Genomic DNA, 21,744 nt, shown 5'->3' with positions numbered 1-21,744 from the left:
TGGGTTAGTGTGGTCTTGACTCCAACACTACACTGCGAAATGGAAACATGTTGCAGGTTTAGATTTAGTCCAGAAATTAATGTCCCGTATAAAACCTTCTAATTCAAACCAAATAACACAATTCATCCATTGAGAGAAATCTGTCACGAGCCCCAATATCTTCTGTTCATTGAAATGTTACGAAAACAAACTATGACAGGAAACCCTTGGCTAACTTACAGCAGCCCGTTAGCGTGTGTGCACATTTTGTCAAACCAAATAAGTGATCATTCTGGCTTCTGTCTGAGACAACAGTTGTTCTGATTGGTTTAGAGTTTGGATACCTACCTGAAGTACTAACGACATTTAAAAAGAACATATCTGACATTTCTGTGAGCGCTCCTGAGCTGGTGGGCGGGCTGCCTTGCTCAAGGCCCACCAGCAGTGCTCAGAAGTGATCTGGCACCTCTACTGCTATGAGACCAATTTCCAGATTTGGTCTGCACCGAACCCAAGTCCCTACAGACTGAGCTACTCATAATGAAAGCATTAGAAAATTAAAATGCGATTAGCTTGATTTTCTCTATTATGTGATTTCACCACAAGCATCTCTGGGATAAAGTCCTTGTTCTATTCCAATAACAACTCAAAGGTAGTGTCTGCATGTTTCAGGTCTCTGCCTGCAGTAAAGATAAATTACAGCCAGTTGCTCAAGTGAAGCCTCAGCCATCCAGATGTGTCTTGCACACACAGTGTGACCCTTGAAACACCCTAATAAATCCCCATGCTGTGAGAACAGCTAACTAGTGTAAATGAAGCTTGAAATGATGGCACGGGGAACATGAAGGTTACAGTTGTATCCATGTTGCTGACATGAACAGGCAGGTGTTTAAGAGGCCACTGTGAACTGAGACATTTAAAAAAAACAGTACAGTAAAAAGACAGCATGCTCTCTATTAGACCTCTGACACTCTAGATTGTTTTTTTTCTCACAGAAGTAAAAAGGCCTCGAAGTGTGGGAGGGATATGCCGAAATTGTGAATTAATTGACGTTATTCTTTCTTTTAGAAATGGGTTAAGGTGGTCTTGACTGGTTTTGATTTAAAATCAAGTCCCCCTAGTCTGAGAACGAGACAAGACCGAGTTGAGACCAAGACCGATTTCAAGTACTACAACTCGAGATCTTGTAAGCAGCTTGTCTATCAGATACACTTTGTCACTGTAGATTTGAGGCACTGTATTACTAAGACATTAGATTGAAATCCCATTTCAAAACATCTGCAGATATGTCTTGGATCCAATTTCCAAAACTTGAATTTCATGTTGTAGTTTTTCTCAAATTAATCTATCTGGATATCCCAAAAAAAAAACAGATTGGGCAGGCAGTTGGAATAATCCTTACAGTATTTACTGGGGAAAAGATAAGTGTGTCACCATAGGGATATTGATCTATATGAAATAGAGATAAAATATAATGGCTGTAATGAGCTTGGCCCGGGTAATATTTGATATTGTATTAACTTTGGTATTTTCGCAATGCAATTAAAATACTCGCTCTGTTCTCTGTAACATGTTTTTTTTTTTATATTGTAACCTTTGGAGCTTCTGGACTTCATTGGCTCTGTCAAGCCCATTGTATTAGCAGTGTTCAAGACCCTTGGCATTTAGCCAAGATGTTTCGATTATGAAAGCCAGCCTTGGTATATTCATCTTTTCTGAAAGTGTGTGGATAACTCTGAACTCATTCACAGGATGAAATGTGCTGCTGCCATTAGAAAACACAAAGCCCTGGCTCAAGTTCTGCACATTCTGCAATTCATCAGTCAAACACCAAACCTAACTGCTAGAGACAGAAAGATGACAGACGAGCGCCGGAAGCAGAACTGTGAGCCAAATGAATGACACATCAAACATCTTGCGTATTTCCCATGGGCTATGTAAAACTAATAGAGAGACAAAAATCATATAAAAAGTGAAAACTCACCCTCAGACCAGGAAAGCCGCCAATGCCAGTCCCACCAACAGGCCCCTGTGAAACATCACAGCAACATCCTAAGTACACAGGACAGGACACTTACAGTACTGCAACCTGCTACACATCCAAGCCTACAATGGAGACGCTCTCGGTGTTACTTTGTGTTTATATTTGAAATGTTTAAGGACGCGAACTTAGTTGATCTTAAATCCTAAAATGATTCTATCAAGGCTAAATTGTAATTGACAACAAAGTGGCTGCGTGACCCGGCTGTCAGCCCGGTCTATCTTCACGACTTTTACCTCAAGAGACCATACATTTCTTTTAATATTTCTTGGCTTTTTTTATGGATATTAAGATTTATTTGTTTTACAAAAAAAGGGTAGAGAGGCATGTTCTCAACTGTAAACAAACATAATGTAAGCATATTAATAACTCTTAATCATACAGGTCCGTTTGCCAAATTCACAGGTTTCATTAAAGGTGTTACCAGTGATCAGAAAACGAATTTACACAAACAAGGGGTCATTAATCTCAATATAGGCTACAGCGCAGAGAGCAAGAGAGAGAGAGAATGATGGATTGCATTATTAACATGTACCTTTTTCCTGCCATATCCAGAGGATGGTTTTGGGTGTCTTTTAAACAAGTTGTCGGGGGTTAGGGCTTATCAGAAAATGATTGTATCATTATGAACGGTTACTTAGTTTAGTTTACACAGGGAGACAGAGAGAATGAAAGACATGGAAACAAAGGGAGAGGGAGCGAGATCATACCAGAAGAACTATCGGCCATAACCTGGTGTTGTCTAAGTACCTACAAAATACAGTTTTCATACTTTTGTTTTAATGACTGAAACATTTTCTACATATTCATTGTTTTCATTTGAGTTTTTGAATAATTCACTTATCACATTTTCAAAGTGGTGGCTAAAGTACCCAAAAAGAACAAAAAAGGAAACAGCAAAGTGCTGTGCATGTGTAGACACTGTCAAGAGAGACAAACAGCAACAAGCAGGAAGATTGTACCTCTAGAGATGGAGGACAGAATGGTGAATGACAGACAGAAGAAGAAGAAATGACAGGACAAATAGCGAGGACAGCTGAATTCATAAAGAGGCCGACAACAGATCTCACCTCATTGCCATCAGGACCAGGTGGCCCTCTCTCCCCAGCATCGCCCACCACTCCCTGTGAGGAGAGTAGACATTCAGTTACATCAGGGAAACCACCAAGGATTATACCCTCTAATCATATAGCACTTTGACTACATCTTACAAACATTAAGAGTTATGTTCGTTGCAGCTTGTTAACATAACATTCAAACTGGGCCCCTCGTCCTGGACTCATCGTCCGTAAAGCACATCCTCACTGCAGGAGACAGTGTGTACATTTACTGATTGTAGCTACACTGCAAGCTACCGCCTGCTGGAACGAGCTAACCGACAGTAATCGGCACCTGCCTGTCCAAAAAGAAAGCAGACCAAGTCCACATCCACGGGTGAAAGTCGACACAATGTTCACCATCGTTTTTGGAATGAGATTTATCCACTTAACATTTCGCTTCCCGCTGTTATGAGAGCAATTCCTGTAGCAGTGGGATCAAAACACTGTAGTAGTGTTTAGTAATGTTGGGCACTTCCATCAGTGGTGAATGTAGTTTGAATGGATGAATGTGACATGTGATGAAAAAGATCAGTCAGAAGACTAGAAAAGCGACATACATACATTTGATCCAACTGGCCAGACATCGCTCAATACTCAAGAATGAATCACACTGGGCTGCCAGCCTGCCTGGCAACCTCGACAAAGAGAAGCTAAGACGTTAACTTTTCAAGAGTGAAGGCCCAACCATGACATTCCATCTGTCAATATCTAAATCCAGCAGGGCTTTATCTTTAATGCCACCCCTGAAACAATCTTGCCATTGCAGGACCTGTGTCTAAATATATTCCATCAAACATTTGCAGTATGATCGACACATCTTACATATCTTCCTTTGGGGCCAGGTTTTCCGATTGGACCAGGAATTCCCTAGAAAAGAAAAAACAAGTAGATCAATTACTAAATCTGGGGAATTCTGCCATCTGAGTTATAACAAGTTCTGGTCATTGCAGTGAAAGGAAGTTCAGTTCATAAAACACTGAAAAGTCTCCTTTTTTGATCTGACATGATGTAGAGAAACTGTTTCCTATCAGGCCATGGAGCAGCATAGAAAGATTATGAGTACTGTATAGCTCGTTGGAAGCCAGAAAGCATGAATTGTTTTTTCATCAATGTTATATTTCCTTTGCCACAAACCAAATTGGTGTGTGCACCCCATGACCAAAGGGAAAAGACCAGGATTTCCTTGATTCTAAAAGCCTGAAAGAATGAGTGGCATCATTCAGGCTTAGCCTAAGTAGAATATAATCACTTAACTATTGATAACAAAGGACAACAAGCAAATAATCACATGAAAGCATCTTTAAAACCTCGATCAGAGAGGAAACAAGTTTATAGAAAGGAAGATTTTAAAAAATGGAGAAGAATCATGAAGAAGACAGTATAAGGAATACATGTGAAATGTATTGGGAATAAACGTAGATGCATCAGCACAGACATTCATAATTGATAATAAAGACGTTGACTTCATGTGCACTAACTACAAAAGAAACATCACTCACTCTCTCCCCCTCCAGACCTGGTGGTCCAGCGATGCCAGGAGGCCCAATGAAACCCTGAAAACAAGCAAATGTTTCACATCACAATATTAGAGCACAGTGGTTGGTTTGGTTTTGTACATTGGTTTTGGGGTCATGGTCTGGTACGAGTTTGGTTCAACAGGAAAAAAGCAACAAAAGTACCATCTATGTTCCTCTCGTTAATTTTGAACCAACAGTGGTTCCATCTTGTTTTATTTAGGACTAACTGTGAAAGTTGGTACAGTTCAAACCAACAATAATGAAAAATAAAAAGCATTACAGAATCTCCGCATTTGAAAATATTCATGAGCATGTTTGACATGTTTCCAATGACATAAAGCACTGCAAACCCAAAATGTCCCAACACGACTGATTTAAAGAAGCAGGCAGGTCGTCTTGCTCCACTGTGTCTTCTTGCCACCGTTTATTACTCTCAAGCCCTGAGTATACTTGTTTTTAACTACACGTACGCAAACGCATGCCATCAGCCTTGCATATCCTGGTTTGGAGCGTTGGTTGTGCACGTCCTCAGAAATTAACACTAAGCGTCCGCGAGATGCAGTATGCATATAACCACTAGGGGCAGTGAAGAGTTGTATGATGATGAGACGGGAAACAACAACATCGGAGGCACCAACAATGGAGGAAAGTTTAGAAGGAAAGTTAACAGATCGAGTCCACAACTACCTGAACTATGATTGATGTTTCATTGCCGTTGCAGAACGATCCAAAGATCATCTCTACTTGGGTGTTTTACGCTGTCTGAGTGATGTGGTGCTCCCCCTAGAGGAATCCTCCAGTAACGTGGTTCAAAAGCAAGTATATTTGAGCCCTTATTCTTCATGTGTTCTGCTGTATCTGCTGCTTCTTCGTTTGTTGTTTAAGAGTTTAGCAAACAGTTCTGAGCATGATCGCCACTTAGGTTGAGATGTGGATACTACAATGTGTGACATCCTTTTTTCTCCACTCAGATGTAATCATCGAACCAAACCGTGATGGTTTCGGAAAAAAATACAAATACTGCTACAATCCTATTGTGTAAATCTATGTTTACTTGCTAGCATTGTTCTTCTTTCATATATGAGCTGCTGTGTGTCTTTTCAGACTGAAAGCAGTACTTCCAATCTGTTGTGGTATTTGTTTACTGTCTCAGTAACAGGAATGTGTTGGCTGTATCAAACGCAGCAATTTTAATCCAACACATTCAAGTCATTGTATATACTTGAGGTTGTCGAAATAACTGGGTATGTGCCAGCTGTTACAAGTAAAGGCTTGTCATATTACAATTGGTTGTCCATTGTTAGCTAATCTTTATTATACTACTGTTTGTAGCTGCCTTCTGAAAGAAAACAAAGCAATAAGCTGGCTGTCGTTTTTTCCCCCCCGGTGGATTGGCATAGGACAAATATCTCAGCAATCTGTAGAACCCTGTCCCTCCCTCATTCCTTCTTATTTCCTCATATCTTATCAACCCTTTTCACTCTGCCTCTTCTCTCACTAGCATATTTGACCCCCACTTCAGTCTGCTTCAATACTCTTTGTCTCATTTCCTTTTCTCTTTTTTTCTCCTGTCTTATTGAAGTTATGCTTGCTGAAGAATTAACTATAGTAAAAGGAACTGGTCAACACCAATCCCCCCACATGCAGTTTCAAATCAGGTAGCATGACAGAAATACAACTCAGATCCCGGGCACTCTCTCTGGAGGGAAGCCTGACAGCCTGACACTGTCCTAATCCTTTCAGGAAATGAAGTATTCAATCCAGAGCTGCTGAAGAAAACAGGGCAGAGAGAGAGAGAGAGAGAGAGAACAGAGAGGTACTAGTACTTACACGGACACCTTTAGGCCCCGGGTCACCTTCTGGCCCCGCTGAGCCCTGCAACAAAAGAAAGAATCTGATGAGGAGGACCTATTGTCGCAGTAGATGATTGCTGAGGTATTTCACACGTTAAGGAAAAAGGAAAACATATTGTATGTTGAATGGCTTTAAAATAGAAACCAGCAAGCTTGACTGACAGCGAGGAAAAAGCACATGTTTTTTTTTTTTGTGTGTCCTTGTCAACACTACTGGCGGTGCATATGGTTGGAAGTCCACAGAATGATGCATGAAAACAAGTCTGTGGCAAATGGTATTGAAGTAAACAACTTATTTTCAATACTAAGCAAAGTGCAGAGTAAAGCAGAAAGCAGTTTGCATGACATAGTTATTAATATTATCACTGTTTTTTTTCTCTGCAGATATCTTGATAGAGCAACGATGGCGGAACTGGAAGCGTATTTTTGTATTTTTCACTGCACCTGCCTGCCAGGGTAACCTGCAGCCCCTGCCTCCCCTGGTTGGCCTGGTATGCCCTGCAGCAGAGAGACAGAGAGAATGAATCAACGTTAATAGGGAGATTAGATGCAATGGATAAAGTGAAAGAGGAGACTCAAAGAAACACCACTGCCAGCAGTGGAAGAATAAAACAAGCACTGTTCATTCTGGAAAGCCTCCACCAAGACAACCCCGTCTATGAACTGTGTCTTTCTGCTCCCCTTCAATCCATCCCTCAGTGAACACGTTCTTTAATGACAAAGAACATTTAACTTATTCTCTGATGTAGCACGGATTTCTGTTACCCAACAAATCAATAATCTTCATAATCTGCTGACATTCACCATGATGGTCTAACAGGAACAAGATGTATCTGTCTAGGGTATGACAAAAATGGATCAGACATTTGCCTTCGATTGAAGGCTTATTTTCATCCATTTCAATCTAAATTAAATATAAAATAATAAACATGACGCCACTACACCTGTGTGGCACATGAATATTCCTCTTTAGGTGATACAATCTCATTATTTCATACTCAAACAAAAAAGAGAAAGACTTTATTTCCCTATTATTTCTGATAGTAATAATCAAACATATGAATTTCTTTTTTACGAGTGCTCAGAGCCATCTGACTCGGACTAATATAGGCAATCTTTGAAAAGGAGGTTGTTAAATAATTTGCATTTTGATGAGGCGATGAGTTTTTTCCGTCAAGGAGCGGAGGACACGTGGAATTGAAGAAAACACTGAAAGGGTAACACATACATAACTGTATGTATACGTATGTGCAAATATGCATATGTATCTTGATGTATTTTGCTGGAGTATGAACTTCTATCAGTGGTATAAGAGATGCAGGTATGTGTCTCCAATCATCCTCTTTGAAATAAATAGCAACTGAAAACTGGTGTATCAAAGTATGTCTCTGGAAAGACACACACAGACACAAACAAGCACAAAAACAAAGTAATACTCACTTGTTCTCCTGGCGGTCCTGATGGCCCTGGATAACCTTTAGGACCCTTGAAAGAAGAATAAAACAAAAGTAAGTCTTTCACACATCACAGCATGGTGGTGTTTGAGTACACCTCCTAAAGTCTTCGGGTAAAATCCTCTGGGGAACATGAATGTGTTTTATGGGATTTACAGTAAATTAGCAGCAGTATGATGTTGTCGAGTATTTTAGGCCATGCTGTTAGCATAGCTTAAAATGTAGACAACAAGAAGAACAATCATGAAAATTATTATTATATTTCAAGAGGGCCACTCAGGATTCTGTTACTACTCTAACTGTCCAAGAGGCCACCATAAATAATCTGCAAGAGTTGCCTTTAAAATATGAGTGATTGGCAGGGGGGGGTAGTAGGGTTAGGGTTGGGATGGGGATGAAAGTAAATGATAACAAAGCGTTGGACATGTTTCAATATGTCAGTCTCTATTCAACAAAAGGTTTTTTTCTTTAACTATTATCCCATTGGTCGTATGTAGTGTTTCCAGTTAACAGCTGGTCAACCAGTCTGGGTTCAGGTTCAGACCAATATTAAGAGCTGTTGATGATATTAACACATAAAAACTTCAATTAGATTAACAGCTTATTCTACTCCAATGTGAATTCTGTCAAACAGCCAAATTCCACATTTGGTTAAACAGGCACTTCTTCTCTGTAAACTAAACAGGATTTATTGTTTGGTAAATCAGGGCTTTCTTTCTAAATCCACTTTGATTTTTTCCTCTTGACATGCTTATCAACAACAGATGTTTACAGCTCCAACGCATAAGGTCAGGTCCGGGTCAGTATCTTTTCGGGCCAGTGTGAGGCGTTCTTGAACGGCACCATTGACTCCCGTCTTGTGCTTCCGAGGTTGTGACACATGAACTTTCACACTCAATGAAAAGGCCCACTTGGGGGTAAAGAGCACAGGTCCCCCCAGCCAGTCATTTCCTCTGAAAATACTTGACGGGCCACAGTTCATGTGCTGGATATATTAGGTTCAGCTACTGCAAACACTGGGATGGCCTCCTGGGAGAGAAGGTGAAGGCCAGCTATGTGAAGGCTAGACTTGGAGCTTCAATAAGAGGCTACCTGGACATCTAACATCGGGCCATGTTGGCTGAAGTAAAAACAAAATCTAAAGCAGAGTAGGGGTCTGCTCTGTATCAAAAAAAGACACAAAGTCAATGTAGGGAAAATCCATGTTTGCTTTCAAGCAAAGCAGTGAACTTTAGGGGCGGGACAAACCATCAATATTGCAAAATTTCCCCGTTCAGACTTGTGTGATACACCTATCGAATCGAAGGAGCTAAATATTGGTATTATAATACAAACAGGGCGCTCAAATAGATTTCCCTGCCAATTTTACTCACCACCTCACTTCTTCATGACTCCTCACTCTGGCACTTATGACATGAATTGAAGTGTAATTATATGCAGGTTTGAAAATGAAATGTATTTGCATATTTGTGTGACAATACAATAATAAATTAATCCAATGTAGAAATGTGGAACCCTCAATTTGCATTGAGCATAGGGGCTATATCCCTCCCCTTATCTTTTTTGTTTTTGTTTTTGTCTGTTATATATATATATATATATATATATATATATATATATATATATATATATATATATAATTTTTTTTTTTTTTTTTTTCTATTTATTTTATTTTATCTCTCTCTTATTTCATTGATTTGATGTGTATGTTTGCGTATTAATTTCTAGATAGAACATGTTGCTGCTTCTTTTCTTGGGGGTAGTTTCTTCAACATCTTATGTTGAAAACATGTTTGTTGAAATGGAATAACCATATGAATGAAGCAACTCTTTGACAAAAAAAAAAATGTATTAGAGTGATGTGATTGGAAGTTAATTTGCCAAAGTTGACAGCGGGATGAAAGATGATCAGACTGATTGTGATTTTTCATTATATGATTGTGTTGCAATATATCAATTTGTGCAGAATCGCTATATTGTGATATTATCGTTATTGTGGGTCATATATCAGGTAGGTATCATTTCACGAGTTACCCTGTGTTTCCCACCTCTAGTTAGCGTAATATTTCATAACAACAGATGCAGGGCTTGACTGGATTGTGAGTATGGGAACATGTGCACACTGCCTGAAAGGAGGTCAGTATCCTTCCTTTCATTGTAAGCAGTGTCCATGAAATTCTCCATCCTTCAGCGTTACAATTGCTGACCTAATGTGGCTTGGGATACTGTGCGTGTCATTGACCCGCTGACCCCCGGGCAGGGTGCCTTTCCTCTTTGGGGTGGCCTTTGACCTTTGACCTCCAAGGCGATCAAGTTTAAGGGAGATGGAAACATGGCCATCTCTAAAGCTTTTACTGTGAGAGCGGGGCATTATCACAGACAGGTATATATAGTAAGACAGAGGTATGTGAAGGCAGTAAAAAAAAGAGGAAGACAGAGAAGACAGAGAAGACAGAGAGTGCTTTGAGCGCAGCGTCAAAAAAACCAGCTGAGGGTGTTTTCTGAAAACGCCAAACTACATTGGTTTTGTCATGAAAGTGTGCGCTGCCATCACAAAAAGAGCTGTCTGTGGAAACCCTCATTCTGTTTGTGTGTGTGTGTGTGTGTTTGTGTGTATGTGTGTGTTTCACATGTGTTTGTCTGCATGGTCTTAACTTCTTAACAAAGCTTTCAATTGTATGAACAATACAAAACATGAATAACATCCGTCTGCCCTGGATTAATACAGGGGATTTGAAGACGATAATAAAGAGTTTTAAAAAAAGGAAACTTAATTTGAAACAAAAGAACAAGCAGCAGTCCAACAGACTTCTCAGCAAACTGGGCGTCTTGACTTGGAGACGTCATAAATGATACATTCTGATGGATTCTGATGGATTCTGGGTGAGAACCTTTTCGTTATTAGCATCTTCTAGTTAAATATACTAAATCTTACCGTTGGCCCTTGAAATCCATCCTGACCAGGCAGACCTGGTGGACCTCTGTCACCCTATAAAAACAAAAATACATTTAAGTAACACAAGACTTGCCAGTTTACTATCTGAAAAGAGAAGACATCAGAAAAAGAAAGACTGATAGAGTATGTAGGAAGGCAGAGTAACATTGATGAGTCATAGACTTTCTTTCCAAGTATTCTTGGAAAGAAAACTTACTGCATTTATTTAGCTCTCTACAAACTATTATATTCATTTGGTTTAAATTACTTAACACTGAAAACATGTTTATTTTCTAGCAGAAAAAAAGCTAATTTAATTTTTTTCTCATGAATGAAAAATTAACAACAGAGCGATGGTTGGAAGACCTCATTATTTAGGATGACAGTAAAAGTGATTATGTTTATCTTCTGCAAAGAATAGTCCATTTTCCATATGTGAGTTATATGGAGAGTCAAGAAGAGCTTTTCTACTTTTGGCAGTATCTACCATCTAATTAATATTCATGATGTCTCAAGCTGCTACTAAAAAGAAACATATGTGAAACAATCAGAAACAAATCAGATAGGACTGAGGATGAGCTGAGAGGGTGAATGGAGGTAAAGAGACTACACACTGAAAGACTTGTGAAGAGTAATGACAAATCTGCAACCATTAGTGAGGCTGGCTGCAGGATGCAGTTATATCTCTAAGGTCACATGCTTCAAGTTTAGTTTGAATCTCTTTAAATTCTGACTTTTGATGGGAGTTTTATGAGTGCAGACAGCGTTTTAAAGTTGAAGAAGAAAGATACACTTGGAGTTTAATTGGTTCAAGACATGTCGGAGTGCTGCTCAGGAAAGTCATCACTGTGATGATTTTAAAGAGACGGGGATGAGTAGAGAGTAAGAGGAGCCAGCTGTTGTGAGGCCAGACAGATCAGTGATAGGAGCATGAGTCAGAAATGCAGAGGGGGAGTTTAAAGGAAGTTTCTTAATTGATTAAATGGGATGAGGAAAACCAGATTGTCAACATGGTGAATTAACTGTAACAAATAAACAAGAAACAAAAAAAAGGAAGGGCATGAGAGAAATGCAATAAAAAAATAAGACAACCTCAAAGAAACATAGAGAGGAATAATTGGGATGTGATTTTACCTTCTCTCCTGGTCGGGCCTGGCCTGGGGAAGAACCGGGGTCCCCCTTTGAACCCTGGAACAGAAACAGGATCACAGGGTTAGGGCACTTTCAGCAACACACTTAAGCCATTTTCACACATGCACTCCGGATAATATCTAGATAATTACAGGAGGAACGCTCCGGAGATTCTCCCGACCTAGCCGTTCACATATGCTCCTCACAGCGGGGGACTTTCCCTGTCAGAGGGGAGGGGGGGCGGGGCATTTCCTGAGGTAAGACGTGACGTAAATAAACAACGCGGAAGTAGCAGCCGAAGCAACAGAGTCCGCTACACGACGTTATAATGAGAATATTTGTCTTTATATCAATGCTATGTGTAATCCAATGGAATGACAACATCCACAAAAGAGAGGAGAACAACAAACTGACCAACAGAAAACAGAATGCAGACGTTTAATTACGTGCACGGAGATCGTAGTGGTCGCGTGCAGACACTTTAGCCGGTCACTATATAACTGCTGTTTGGCGACACCTCCGCTATCCAGAAGCCTCCGCCCTCCTCCAGCGACACACCTCCAACTCATTAGGTTCTTCACTTTGGGTGAACCCATGTTCCAGTTACAACTCGGACAAGCCCCACTGACCCCTCCAGGAGTACCTTTGTTTTGTTAGCTAAATACCAGACGATAACAACACTACATGATGGTTTGCACGCCAAAATAACATGACAACATGTCTACAGAAAGAACTTGCACGATACTATCAGTGTGAGTGATTTAATTACACACACAAAAAGGACTAAGCTGCTAATAAACACAATAGTTACAGCTTAAACTCCGCTGTTAATGCACGTAGCAGCCATGTTGGATTTTAAATCGGACTACAAAAGTTGCTCTCAGTTTCTGAATCAGAATTCCGACTTCAGGTGGCATTCCTGATGATGACTCAGACCGGTAACTCAGAATATCCGACGTCCCAGATTCCCAAATGGAACGCATCATTAGCCATTGTTGGACACTTGAGATTCATACTTTATTTACATCTTCATCAACATCTTTACATCCATCCGTATCTGCTCAAAACAAGCTTTGCCTTCTGGGATTTTGAGCATCATGTTTCCATAGTTTTGACTAACTGTCAATGAGGCAAGGAATGAGGCTTGGGGTTTAGAGAGCGGAAATTCTAACACAACATAAAACCAGGATTTCTTTTTGTTTGGGGGGAAAAAAACTCAGCAGTGCATGAAGAAGCCTGAAAGAGTCTTTTAAGTTCTGCAAGCGAATGGTCATAACATTTCAGACAAAGCCCAAAACACATGTCAACTGAGCTCAGAATCCGGGACTTTAGTCTTCTTTGTATGTCCTGGTAACCAAACACATTTCAACAGTGGAGATTTTCCCAAACTGAGACAAAGAGTCTCTTAATACGCCTTCACAAAGGGTTTGGGGGTGTGAGAATGACTCACCGACAGGCCACCATGGTATTAGATACACTGCTTGGGGTTGTGCATGTGTATGCATGACTGTAGATGTAGAGGCTGGGGGAACAGCAAGCAAGCAGGCGATAAGATTTAGCAGTGGTGCAACAGATCACAGCGGATCCATGTGAAGTCGATGTCCATGATCGCGGATAATAAATGACTGAATTGATGCGTCTGTATATTACAGTCCATTTGAATTGTTTTCAGACATTTGTATACATTTCTCAGAAATGTTTGAACATGATTTTGTCTTAAATGTGCAAATCCAATTTTGACAACTGCAAAGCAGACACAGCCTCGCGCCCCACCATGAGATGTCTGGCGTTCCCAATAGGGGGGCACGGACCCCATGTTGGGAACCGATGCCTTATACAATACATAAGTTTTACATCAAAAGACAAAGAAAAGGGGGGATAAACCGACCACTTATCCTTTGTTTTTGTTCCTATAGCATGACGCTTCTCTCACTGACTGCATGGTGTGTACTGTCATTTTGTGGTGGCCAAACCACAGTCACCATAACCCTCCGCATGGAGCTGCCCACATCCTTACTGTGTAGCCTTTACATCTGGTCCCATGCTGGGAGAAGTGTATATGACAGAACTGCTTTCTTTCTTTTATGCCTTCATATGAAGTCAGTGTCTTGGATAATTATGCCCCGTAGTGAAAACAACGATCTGGCTTAGTGAGAAGTCCTTTAGCCCACCAACAACCTACTTTAGTCTTTCTTGTAATTGTTCTTTGAAAGCTCTGAGAGGCATTTTATATTCTGTCTTGGAAACTTCCAAATAAAAGGCAGGTCCTAATATTGCATAATAATATATATATTGTTGCCTATTCAAACATTTCAGAATGCCGCTAAGGGCGCACTCACACCAGGCAAAGTTGTCCTGTACCGTGCTTTAGCCTCACACTGCTCTAGGACAAACCGGGCTGACGCACACCTCTTCCAAGCGTGCCAGGGCCCATGCCAAGTGTACCATGCTTGAGCACGGATCGGAGTACTCACATTAAGTCAAGCAAACTGGACTTTAGGGGTGACGTGTGCTTAGGCGTGGTACAGATTGCCTTGTGTGAATGCGCCCTAACTCACTACACCAATGGGACCTGGGCCCAGGACGGTTGCTACAGATCCTTGAGATTTCAGTCATTTGAGTCTATTAAAATGAACACTCTGTTCTTAAAAAAAGAAGAGGAGAGTTGTAGCTTGAATGGAATTTTTAAGGTTTCAGTGTTACTGGTATTGTTCTGATTTGTTACTTTAAAAAATCCAGTGTATGAGAAGTTTAACTCTAATTTAATTTGAGTAGATTATATGTAGACTACTATATTAAAGAGTGCATTACCATAAGATTTGGACACATAGGATTGTTTAAAGAAATAAATAAATAACAAAAAAATAATAATTTCTTGCCTTTCTTGCAAATATGTGACAATAGTCCAAGGGAATTAAAAGCTTCAGTCTCTACCTATAGCACCACCATGGTGAAATATAAAAAAGAGCCTGTGAGATATGAACATTATACAATGATTGTTAAATTCTACTCTATTATGAATATCAACTACAACCCATTTAACATTATGAAAACATTTATATGTAATTTTCTTTAAAAATACATTTTATTTGTCAGTTTTGTGATACGCTTCTCAAGGATAGATCTTTTTTTTCTCTTTATGACATCTTGGTTACCCACAAGGCTCGTCAATCATTTTATGCTTGAATAAACACTTCTTATGTGCCCTAAGGGAACTTTCTAACTAATAAAAAAAAAGATTCAGTCTCGTTTATTTTCTTTCCCTGTGGCTTGATGAGGCATGTCATCGAGTGTGCAGGATATTGATACTGGTGAAGTCATCTTCTGACCGAGCACGAACCCTTAACATGTCCTAACTGCAAGAAAGTATTCTCAGAGACTTATATTTAGCAAAGCATTTGCTGAAGGAGGACATTGCAGTTGCGCTTGTTTTGGCTCATTGGCTTGGCACCAGTCGTTTACAAAAAAGCTTAACAATGATTGACTCATTCAAAGCTGTTTGGCTATTAATGTCTAACCATATTCATGTAGCACAGTAGCACAGAAACTATAACTAGACATGATCAGATTATTTTTTTCTGCTGATGTGCCCATGACAACAGTTTTGCTGCTGCACCTTTTTCCGTCTTTTCCTTATCGGGTGTTATGTAATGTGGATTTAAGTAAATTGATGTTTGTTTATGTAGCTATTAAGAGTGATTAAGCAGAAATGGTTTTAAATGCAGACGCATGCTCCGTCATTACCACAAGTCCAGCTGCCACCATCACACTCTGCATGCGACTTGACGCGACTGAAAACTCCTCCCCATTCATTGTGTATTGCAAGCTGATTGCAAGCTGTGGGGATACAGAGCGACACAGACCAGGCTCGCTGTGCAACTTTCTATCATCCTTTCTCCCTCGTGAGGTCATAATCCTGTATTTAAAGCAAACAGTGGTACATCGTTCCATAAATAAGCCTTGTGTAGTGCTCTTTTGATTGAATGACTCCTATATAAAACAAGTGACCAGTGGTGTCGGGCAGCGCTACTCGCAGGCTGTTGGTACTTCAGAACTTTGACCATAGACTGAGAGCTCAACTACTGACTGTAGCTAGTAGGAGTGCAAACCCTACAAAGCCGAAACAGACGGTACTAAAAGATCAACACACCTGAACAGAAACTGTACGTTGTGGACCTCGCTGAACACAATAGACGTTGTCACACATGTGGACAGTCTAAACATTTTTTCTCTTCTGGGAAACCCCTCGAAACAGACTGTGTCTTATATACGCAGTCTGTTTTGAGGGGCGGACTTCAAAGCAGACTTACATTCCAGATTTTACGGTAATTATCCGTAGTCCTTATCAAGGTCTACTTTGTCGCCAATAAGTTGCTGTGTTACTTATGGATGTTTGCATTACTCGCAGTGGAAACCTTTATCAGACAAATCTAAACCATAATCAAGAATTTCATCATTTGTCAGTAGATTGCAATTTCTACCCCGTTCATGTTCACTGCCACTGACTGAAGGTAAAATGTGAGGGAGCAGACAATGATAGACCCTGGTCTGTGTCTTTGGCTCAAAGGTGCTGTTTCTTGTAACAAGATCCCTGTCCAGCACTCTGAGGGAGCTGTTTGAGTCTCCTGAACATTTGAAAAGGCCACTCACCTTGGGCCCAGGCGGTCCAGGCTGTCCTGGGTTTCCATGTGGACCAGTAGGACCCTGAAACAGATGACAACAAAAGCTCATTATTTAGTATGATTTAAATTAAGACAGCATCATTTCTAGTAAGAATCTGTAAAGACATTAAGTAGATGCAAATTAGATAATCTCTGAAAGGAAATTGTTGCTCTTGAGCAGCTTAATGCCTTAGTTTGATTCTAAACTCGATCATTGTACATGTGTAGCATTCTTAATCATCATGAACTATGCGAGCTCTCACTGGCTCTGTCACATCACACCCAGGCTCAGAGCCAGAACATGTGGAGCACAACGTTGCTGCTGTCGTTATCCGTTTATCATTACAGAAGTTTACATAGAAAGAGTTGATGCTCCAGCCCATAGAATGATTCCCCTAGTCTGGAAGCAATGAAAAAAAAGGGGGGCGGTTTCTCGTGTAATTTGGGATGATGCTAGGAAGTGACATATAGCTCATCCCAATTATGCATGCTGCTGTTCATGTTCCCCATGCTTAGCCTCATAGCTCCAGTCCTACTTAACGTTATATGGCAGCAATTATCCCCTAAGGGTGGGATGAGCAACGCTGAAGATTTACGATTAAACAATGAAACATTTGATTGAACAAAGACATAGTTAGTAATGGTACAATCCTTAGCCAGGTTAGGGTTGCCAAATTGTTACTATGAGCTGACATGCTAAGAGGAAAAGTTGGCATCCCAGAGCCAGCACACAAGCTCTAGACAGCAATGCTCACAACTCTCCTGCGACTTAGCCTGGCATCACAGAATCCACATGTCTTGGACATTAGCAAAGAAAGCTGAATGTAATTGGGAATCTACTTAGAGGATCTTTTTGAGCAACATAAAGACTGGACTTTATGTTGGTGTATGCAAAGAAAGACTGTGATGTAACATTAGTGTTACTTTGCATAACAAAAGCTTTGCATTGAATCAGAATTACGCACAACAACTTGAATTCTGGCAGCCCAACATTGGTTAGGCAGGGTATAGATGACAAAACTAGCAACGTCTACACAGCCAACCCTTGCCACTAGTGTTGTGCAGGGCCTTAGTGTCAGAGGTGCACAGTCCTCTTTATCATGCATATACAAGAAGTGAAGTCAATTTTGTGAGCGTTAAATATGGTCTAAAGAGACACATTTGGTTAAAGAATAAGCGCAGATCACTCAGAACTTTGCAAGGTATTCCACAACATCCGTCCTGCTCTTATGTGTCACTGAGTACATTAAAGAAATACACTTGAGAATGTCAAGTTTGAAGCCAATGGTGTTTAAACAGTGGGGCTGGCCTATCCTCTGTTAGACATGCTGGCAGGGGTAGTCATGCCAGGGGGTGCGTCCCCAAAGTCAAATAGTTTACTTCAATGGCAGAAAAACAGGGTTACTCAAATAACCAAATGCTTTCTACATAAATGCTTATGATAAAATGTATTCAAATGTTCTCAGCACATCGAGGTTAGTTCATTCCTTCAACATCACGGGCATGTCATGAATGTACAACCACACGGGCACACTTCTACAATTGGGTGTGCGCGCACACACACACACACACACACACACACACACACACACACTCTATTAATACACTACATTCCTGCACATTTGTGCTCCTGCTGCTTGCAGGATAGTTTTCTCTGCACTACAAACCAGAACAGAGGATCTCAATCTCTCTTTCTCACTTTCTTTTACTGTCACTTTCGATGTCAGTACTCTGAGACAGAATTCCTCAGACCTCCAATTTGTTTGGTTTTTGCTTAGCTTCCTCCAAAGAAATTGTTTATTTTGACAAGGAAATGCTGAATGGTGAAAAGAGGTAGCGTTTTACACCACCTCAAACCTTTAACTGTTACATTCAGACATTGTTCACCAAAAAGAAGCATTGGTTTCCAACCTGGGACGTCTCCAAAGATCTCAGGGGGGAGCGTAAGGCTTTGTCTTCTCTGAGGTTGTCAAAATAACATTTGCACAAATTGACTAAAATCATCGCAACACTTACTGGATAGTTTGGTAATTTGCTAAAAACAAAAGTGTGAAGTCCTACTCTGTTGGGATAGCAAAAGAAAAAAGTTTAGACCTGAAGAGACATTTATCAATGAAAAAAGAAAAAAGAAAAAAAAAGACAGCTAAGTAACATCTTTTTCCAGTGGGTCATGGGAGGCTCAGCTTTTCTAAGATTAAATTAGGGAGAGAGGGAACTCGAAGGAAAAAAAAGTTAGGAACCACTGCTATAAAGAACCCATCAAAGTGAATGAGTATTTTCCATGATAAAAGCCCAGACGAAATGGTGTGCCCTTTGGGTTGGTGTGTGTCTGATAACATTATCAATTAAAGACAGCTGAATCAGTCTGTAGCTCTTTGCTGAGGCTGCAGAGACACAACCACAGTGCCGCACACAGCCCCTCCGCTTCCCACCACATAATGATTCCAAGCCTCCCTCTGTCTCCACTTTATGACTTGAGCCTATGGGGTAACAGTATGCTCTTTATCAGCTTTGTGCTTTCCTTGGCATTTACTGGGATACATGACTTATTGTCCACCATCATGTCTTCCTGTCTGCTTGCCATATAGCCTGTCTGCTTTGCTCGCTGTTAAAAATAAGTAGGCTGCGAGAAAAAAAAAAACCCAGCTCTTTCATTTGAACAGTCTGTCAATACAGCTGGTTTAGTCGCTGAAACGTTGGACCTGGCACCGCTTTTTATCCCGACTTCCTGAATCCTCTTTGATTGTCTGTCAGGTCTCTTTAAGAACATGCCCCTATCACAACAGTCCTTTGTATTGACTTATTAAAGGACTGTCATTGTCTGGATGGGGTACCAATTGGCCATATCTGTTCAGGCCCAATCACCCCAATGTTATGCACGTTTTCCTGCCAGCCCTCTCGTATTAAGTCTGCATGAAGCTGAGCTGAGCCAATTTTGCCAATTTGTGAACGCAGCACCAAATAGTCAGGAACATTCACCGTGAACAAGAGGTCAGGGTGATGCCACAGTTCAGTTATACCAGCTCCATACTCTTATCAGTGCACCTTAGTTGCTAGTACAACATTTTCCTATGTTGTGTTTGTCTTGAAAAAGCCCATAGACGTGTTGCTGTGATATTAACCCAGACAAAGTCAACATCACTTTAGTCTCTTTCTCGACTTAAACCTGTATGCTCTACCAAGGCACCCTCTCCTCACCTACCCAAACAGTCTTGAGTTTTTCATGTTTTTCGAGCGTGTCTGACTGAGAAATTGTGTGGGCCCGAATGTCCTGAAAAGATCTAGCAAATGGCAGGAGTTCATGTAAGAGCTTAAGAGTTATACGCTGTTAATTCACACACAGACAGCCACACAAGAAGAAACATCTATACAATAAACTATGCAAACAAACATGTACTTATCCACATAAACACATTTTTAGTAAGCAATTACTTGTTACAAGCCATTTTTAGACATCCGAGAGTCATTATCTGATGGGAGTAAAAAAAGCCGGTGTACAAAGCTGTCTTTGAGTAATCAAGCATTAAATCTATTTAATCCTATTTTAATGCACTCCAGATATTTACCTTCCCTGAGTTGAATTAGCCATGATGCAGCCAAAGATGTTTCCTCTGCAGGGTAGAGCTTCTACAAAGACCGAGACTCGACTTTCTATATACCTTCCCCCTAACAAATACCAGATCCGTTTAGGAAAATGTGTCTTCTGTGTAAAGATGCCTCCAGGCTTTGTGGCATTATCACAGCATTGCATCATGACAGTCTTGGCAGTTGTATAAAGTACACTTTCAGAGATCAGAGTACGACTGCCGCCTCTTCTGCCGCTGACATGGCTGCTGGTTGCAGCTGGTCGTATCTGGAACGGCATGATCACGCAATCTCGATGCTTCAAAGGTGCGGACGAGTAAACAGTGCGTCCCCGCATCCTCGAAAGCTAAGAATCTGATTGTCGAGAGACTTTACAAAGCAAGGCCTGTTTCCTGAATTTAATCAAGATAACCACAAACACGTCTGTTTATACCTTTCTCCTGACGGCTGCAGCTGGATTGAGATTGGAAATACAGGCAAAGCACATGTCAAGTGACTGCTGACTGTCATAACTAAAGATGGATAATAGTTATGAGATGTGTTGGCGCTGCTGATTAGCACGCTTACTGCCTTTTCAGAGCCATAAAAAACGGACCGTAATGTCTTTATAATGACTTAGTAATCACCTCACAAGCGAGGCCACGTCGTTATTCTCAGCCTAAACAAAGCAGCGTTGTCTTTTTCCTCTTCTAACTCTCTCTCTCTTGTGCAACTTTGATTGTCCTTTAGAATTTTGATAACATAATTATCTGGTATCAGACTACAAACTTAATTTTTTGAATGCATCAAGGGCATAAAAAGACAAATGTTAGCTGTTAGTTTAAAATACATCATATGCGTTATCCTATTCCACTGTTACAGTATATACAGTGAGATGGCTAAAAATGCTCCAGTGTAATGATGAAGACCACGCTGCCTCTGTACCATCCCCGCTGCAAAGATTACTCACCCGAGAGCCTCTTTTTCCTGGGGGACCAGGTAAACCAGGGGGACCAGGAGGACCCTAAATCAGAGAGACAGAGGAACGGGGAAGGAAAGACGGGAATGTTGTCAAGAGGGGATAAGGGGAAAAGAGAGAGAGAGAGAGAGAGAGAGAGAGAGAGAGTTAATGGCAAGCAATAACATGCAGTTCACTGTCCCGGCTTCTGCAATGATGAGTCTGTGCTACATTTACCTCAGAGCTATGATGAATTAAGAAGCAAGTGTTTAAAAAAAATTATATTTTGAGAAGGCACTGAGCAGAAGGGTCAAGTAACATAATGAGACTGACACCATGAGCCTTTTATAATGAATATCATGCTCTTGTACATTCAAGAGTGCTGATAACAGACTGACCATGATACTTGAACTGTCATGATTACAATCACAATATACATTTTTGAATTGAGAGAAAATTAGAAGAATTAGGTGAAATTGTGATTTTTATAGACACAACTATCACTAAGTAGAAGTACTGTCCTAAACAACTACTGGAAACATATTCATCAG

The 21,744-nt window shown here is 40.5% G+C and overlaps 1 protein-coding gene across 1 annotated transcript in view; it reads right to left on the bottom strand.

The window, feature by feature from the left end:
• The window catches only part of LOC109983837 (collagen alpha-1(XXIV) chain), a 94,062-nt gene that overhangs the window by 53,528 nt on the left and 18,790 nt on the right, over positions 1–21,744 (bottom strand). Inside the window, exons 4-14 of the mRNA XM_065955646.1 lie at positions 21,206–21,259; positions 16,661–16,714; positions 12,014–12,067; positions 10,880–10,933; positions 7,931–7,975; positions 6,935–6,988; positions 6,468–6,512; positions 4,620–4,673; positions 3,943–3,987; positions 3,091–3,144; positions 1,964–2,008 (exon numbers count right to left, since the gene is read on the bottom strand). Coding sequence (XP_065811718.1) covers positions 1,964–2,008; positions 3,091–3,144; positions 3,943–3,987; positions 4,620–4,673; positions 6,468–6,512; positions 6,935–6,988; positions 7,931–7,975; positions 10,880–10,933; positions 12,014–12,067; positions 16,661–16,714; positions 21,206–21,259 — 558 coding nt within the window. The remainder of the gene's footprint in view (positions 1–1,963; positions 2,009–3,090; positions 3,145–3,942; positions 3,988–4,619; positions 4,674–6,467; positions 6,513–6,934; positions 6,989–7,930; positions 7,976–10,879; positions 10,934–12,013; positions 12,068–16,660; positions 16,715–21,205; positions 21,260–21,744) is intronic.

The sequence above is a fragment of the Labrus bergylta genome, chromosome 6 (assembly GCF_963930695.1).
Source record: "Labrus bergylta chromosome 6, fLabBer1.1, whole genome shotgun sequence".
In the NCBI taxonomy this organism is placed as follows: domain Eukaryota; kingdom Metazoa; phylum Chordata; class Actinopteri; order Labriformes; family Labridae; genus Labrus; species Labrus bergylta.
This window is presented reverse-complemented; position numbering and strand designations above follow the sequence as displayed.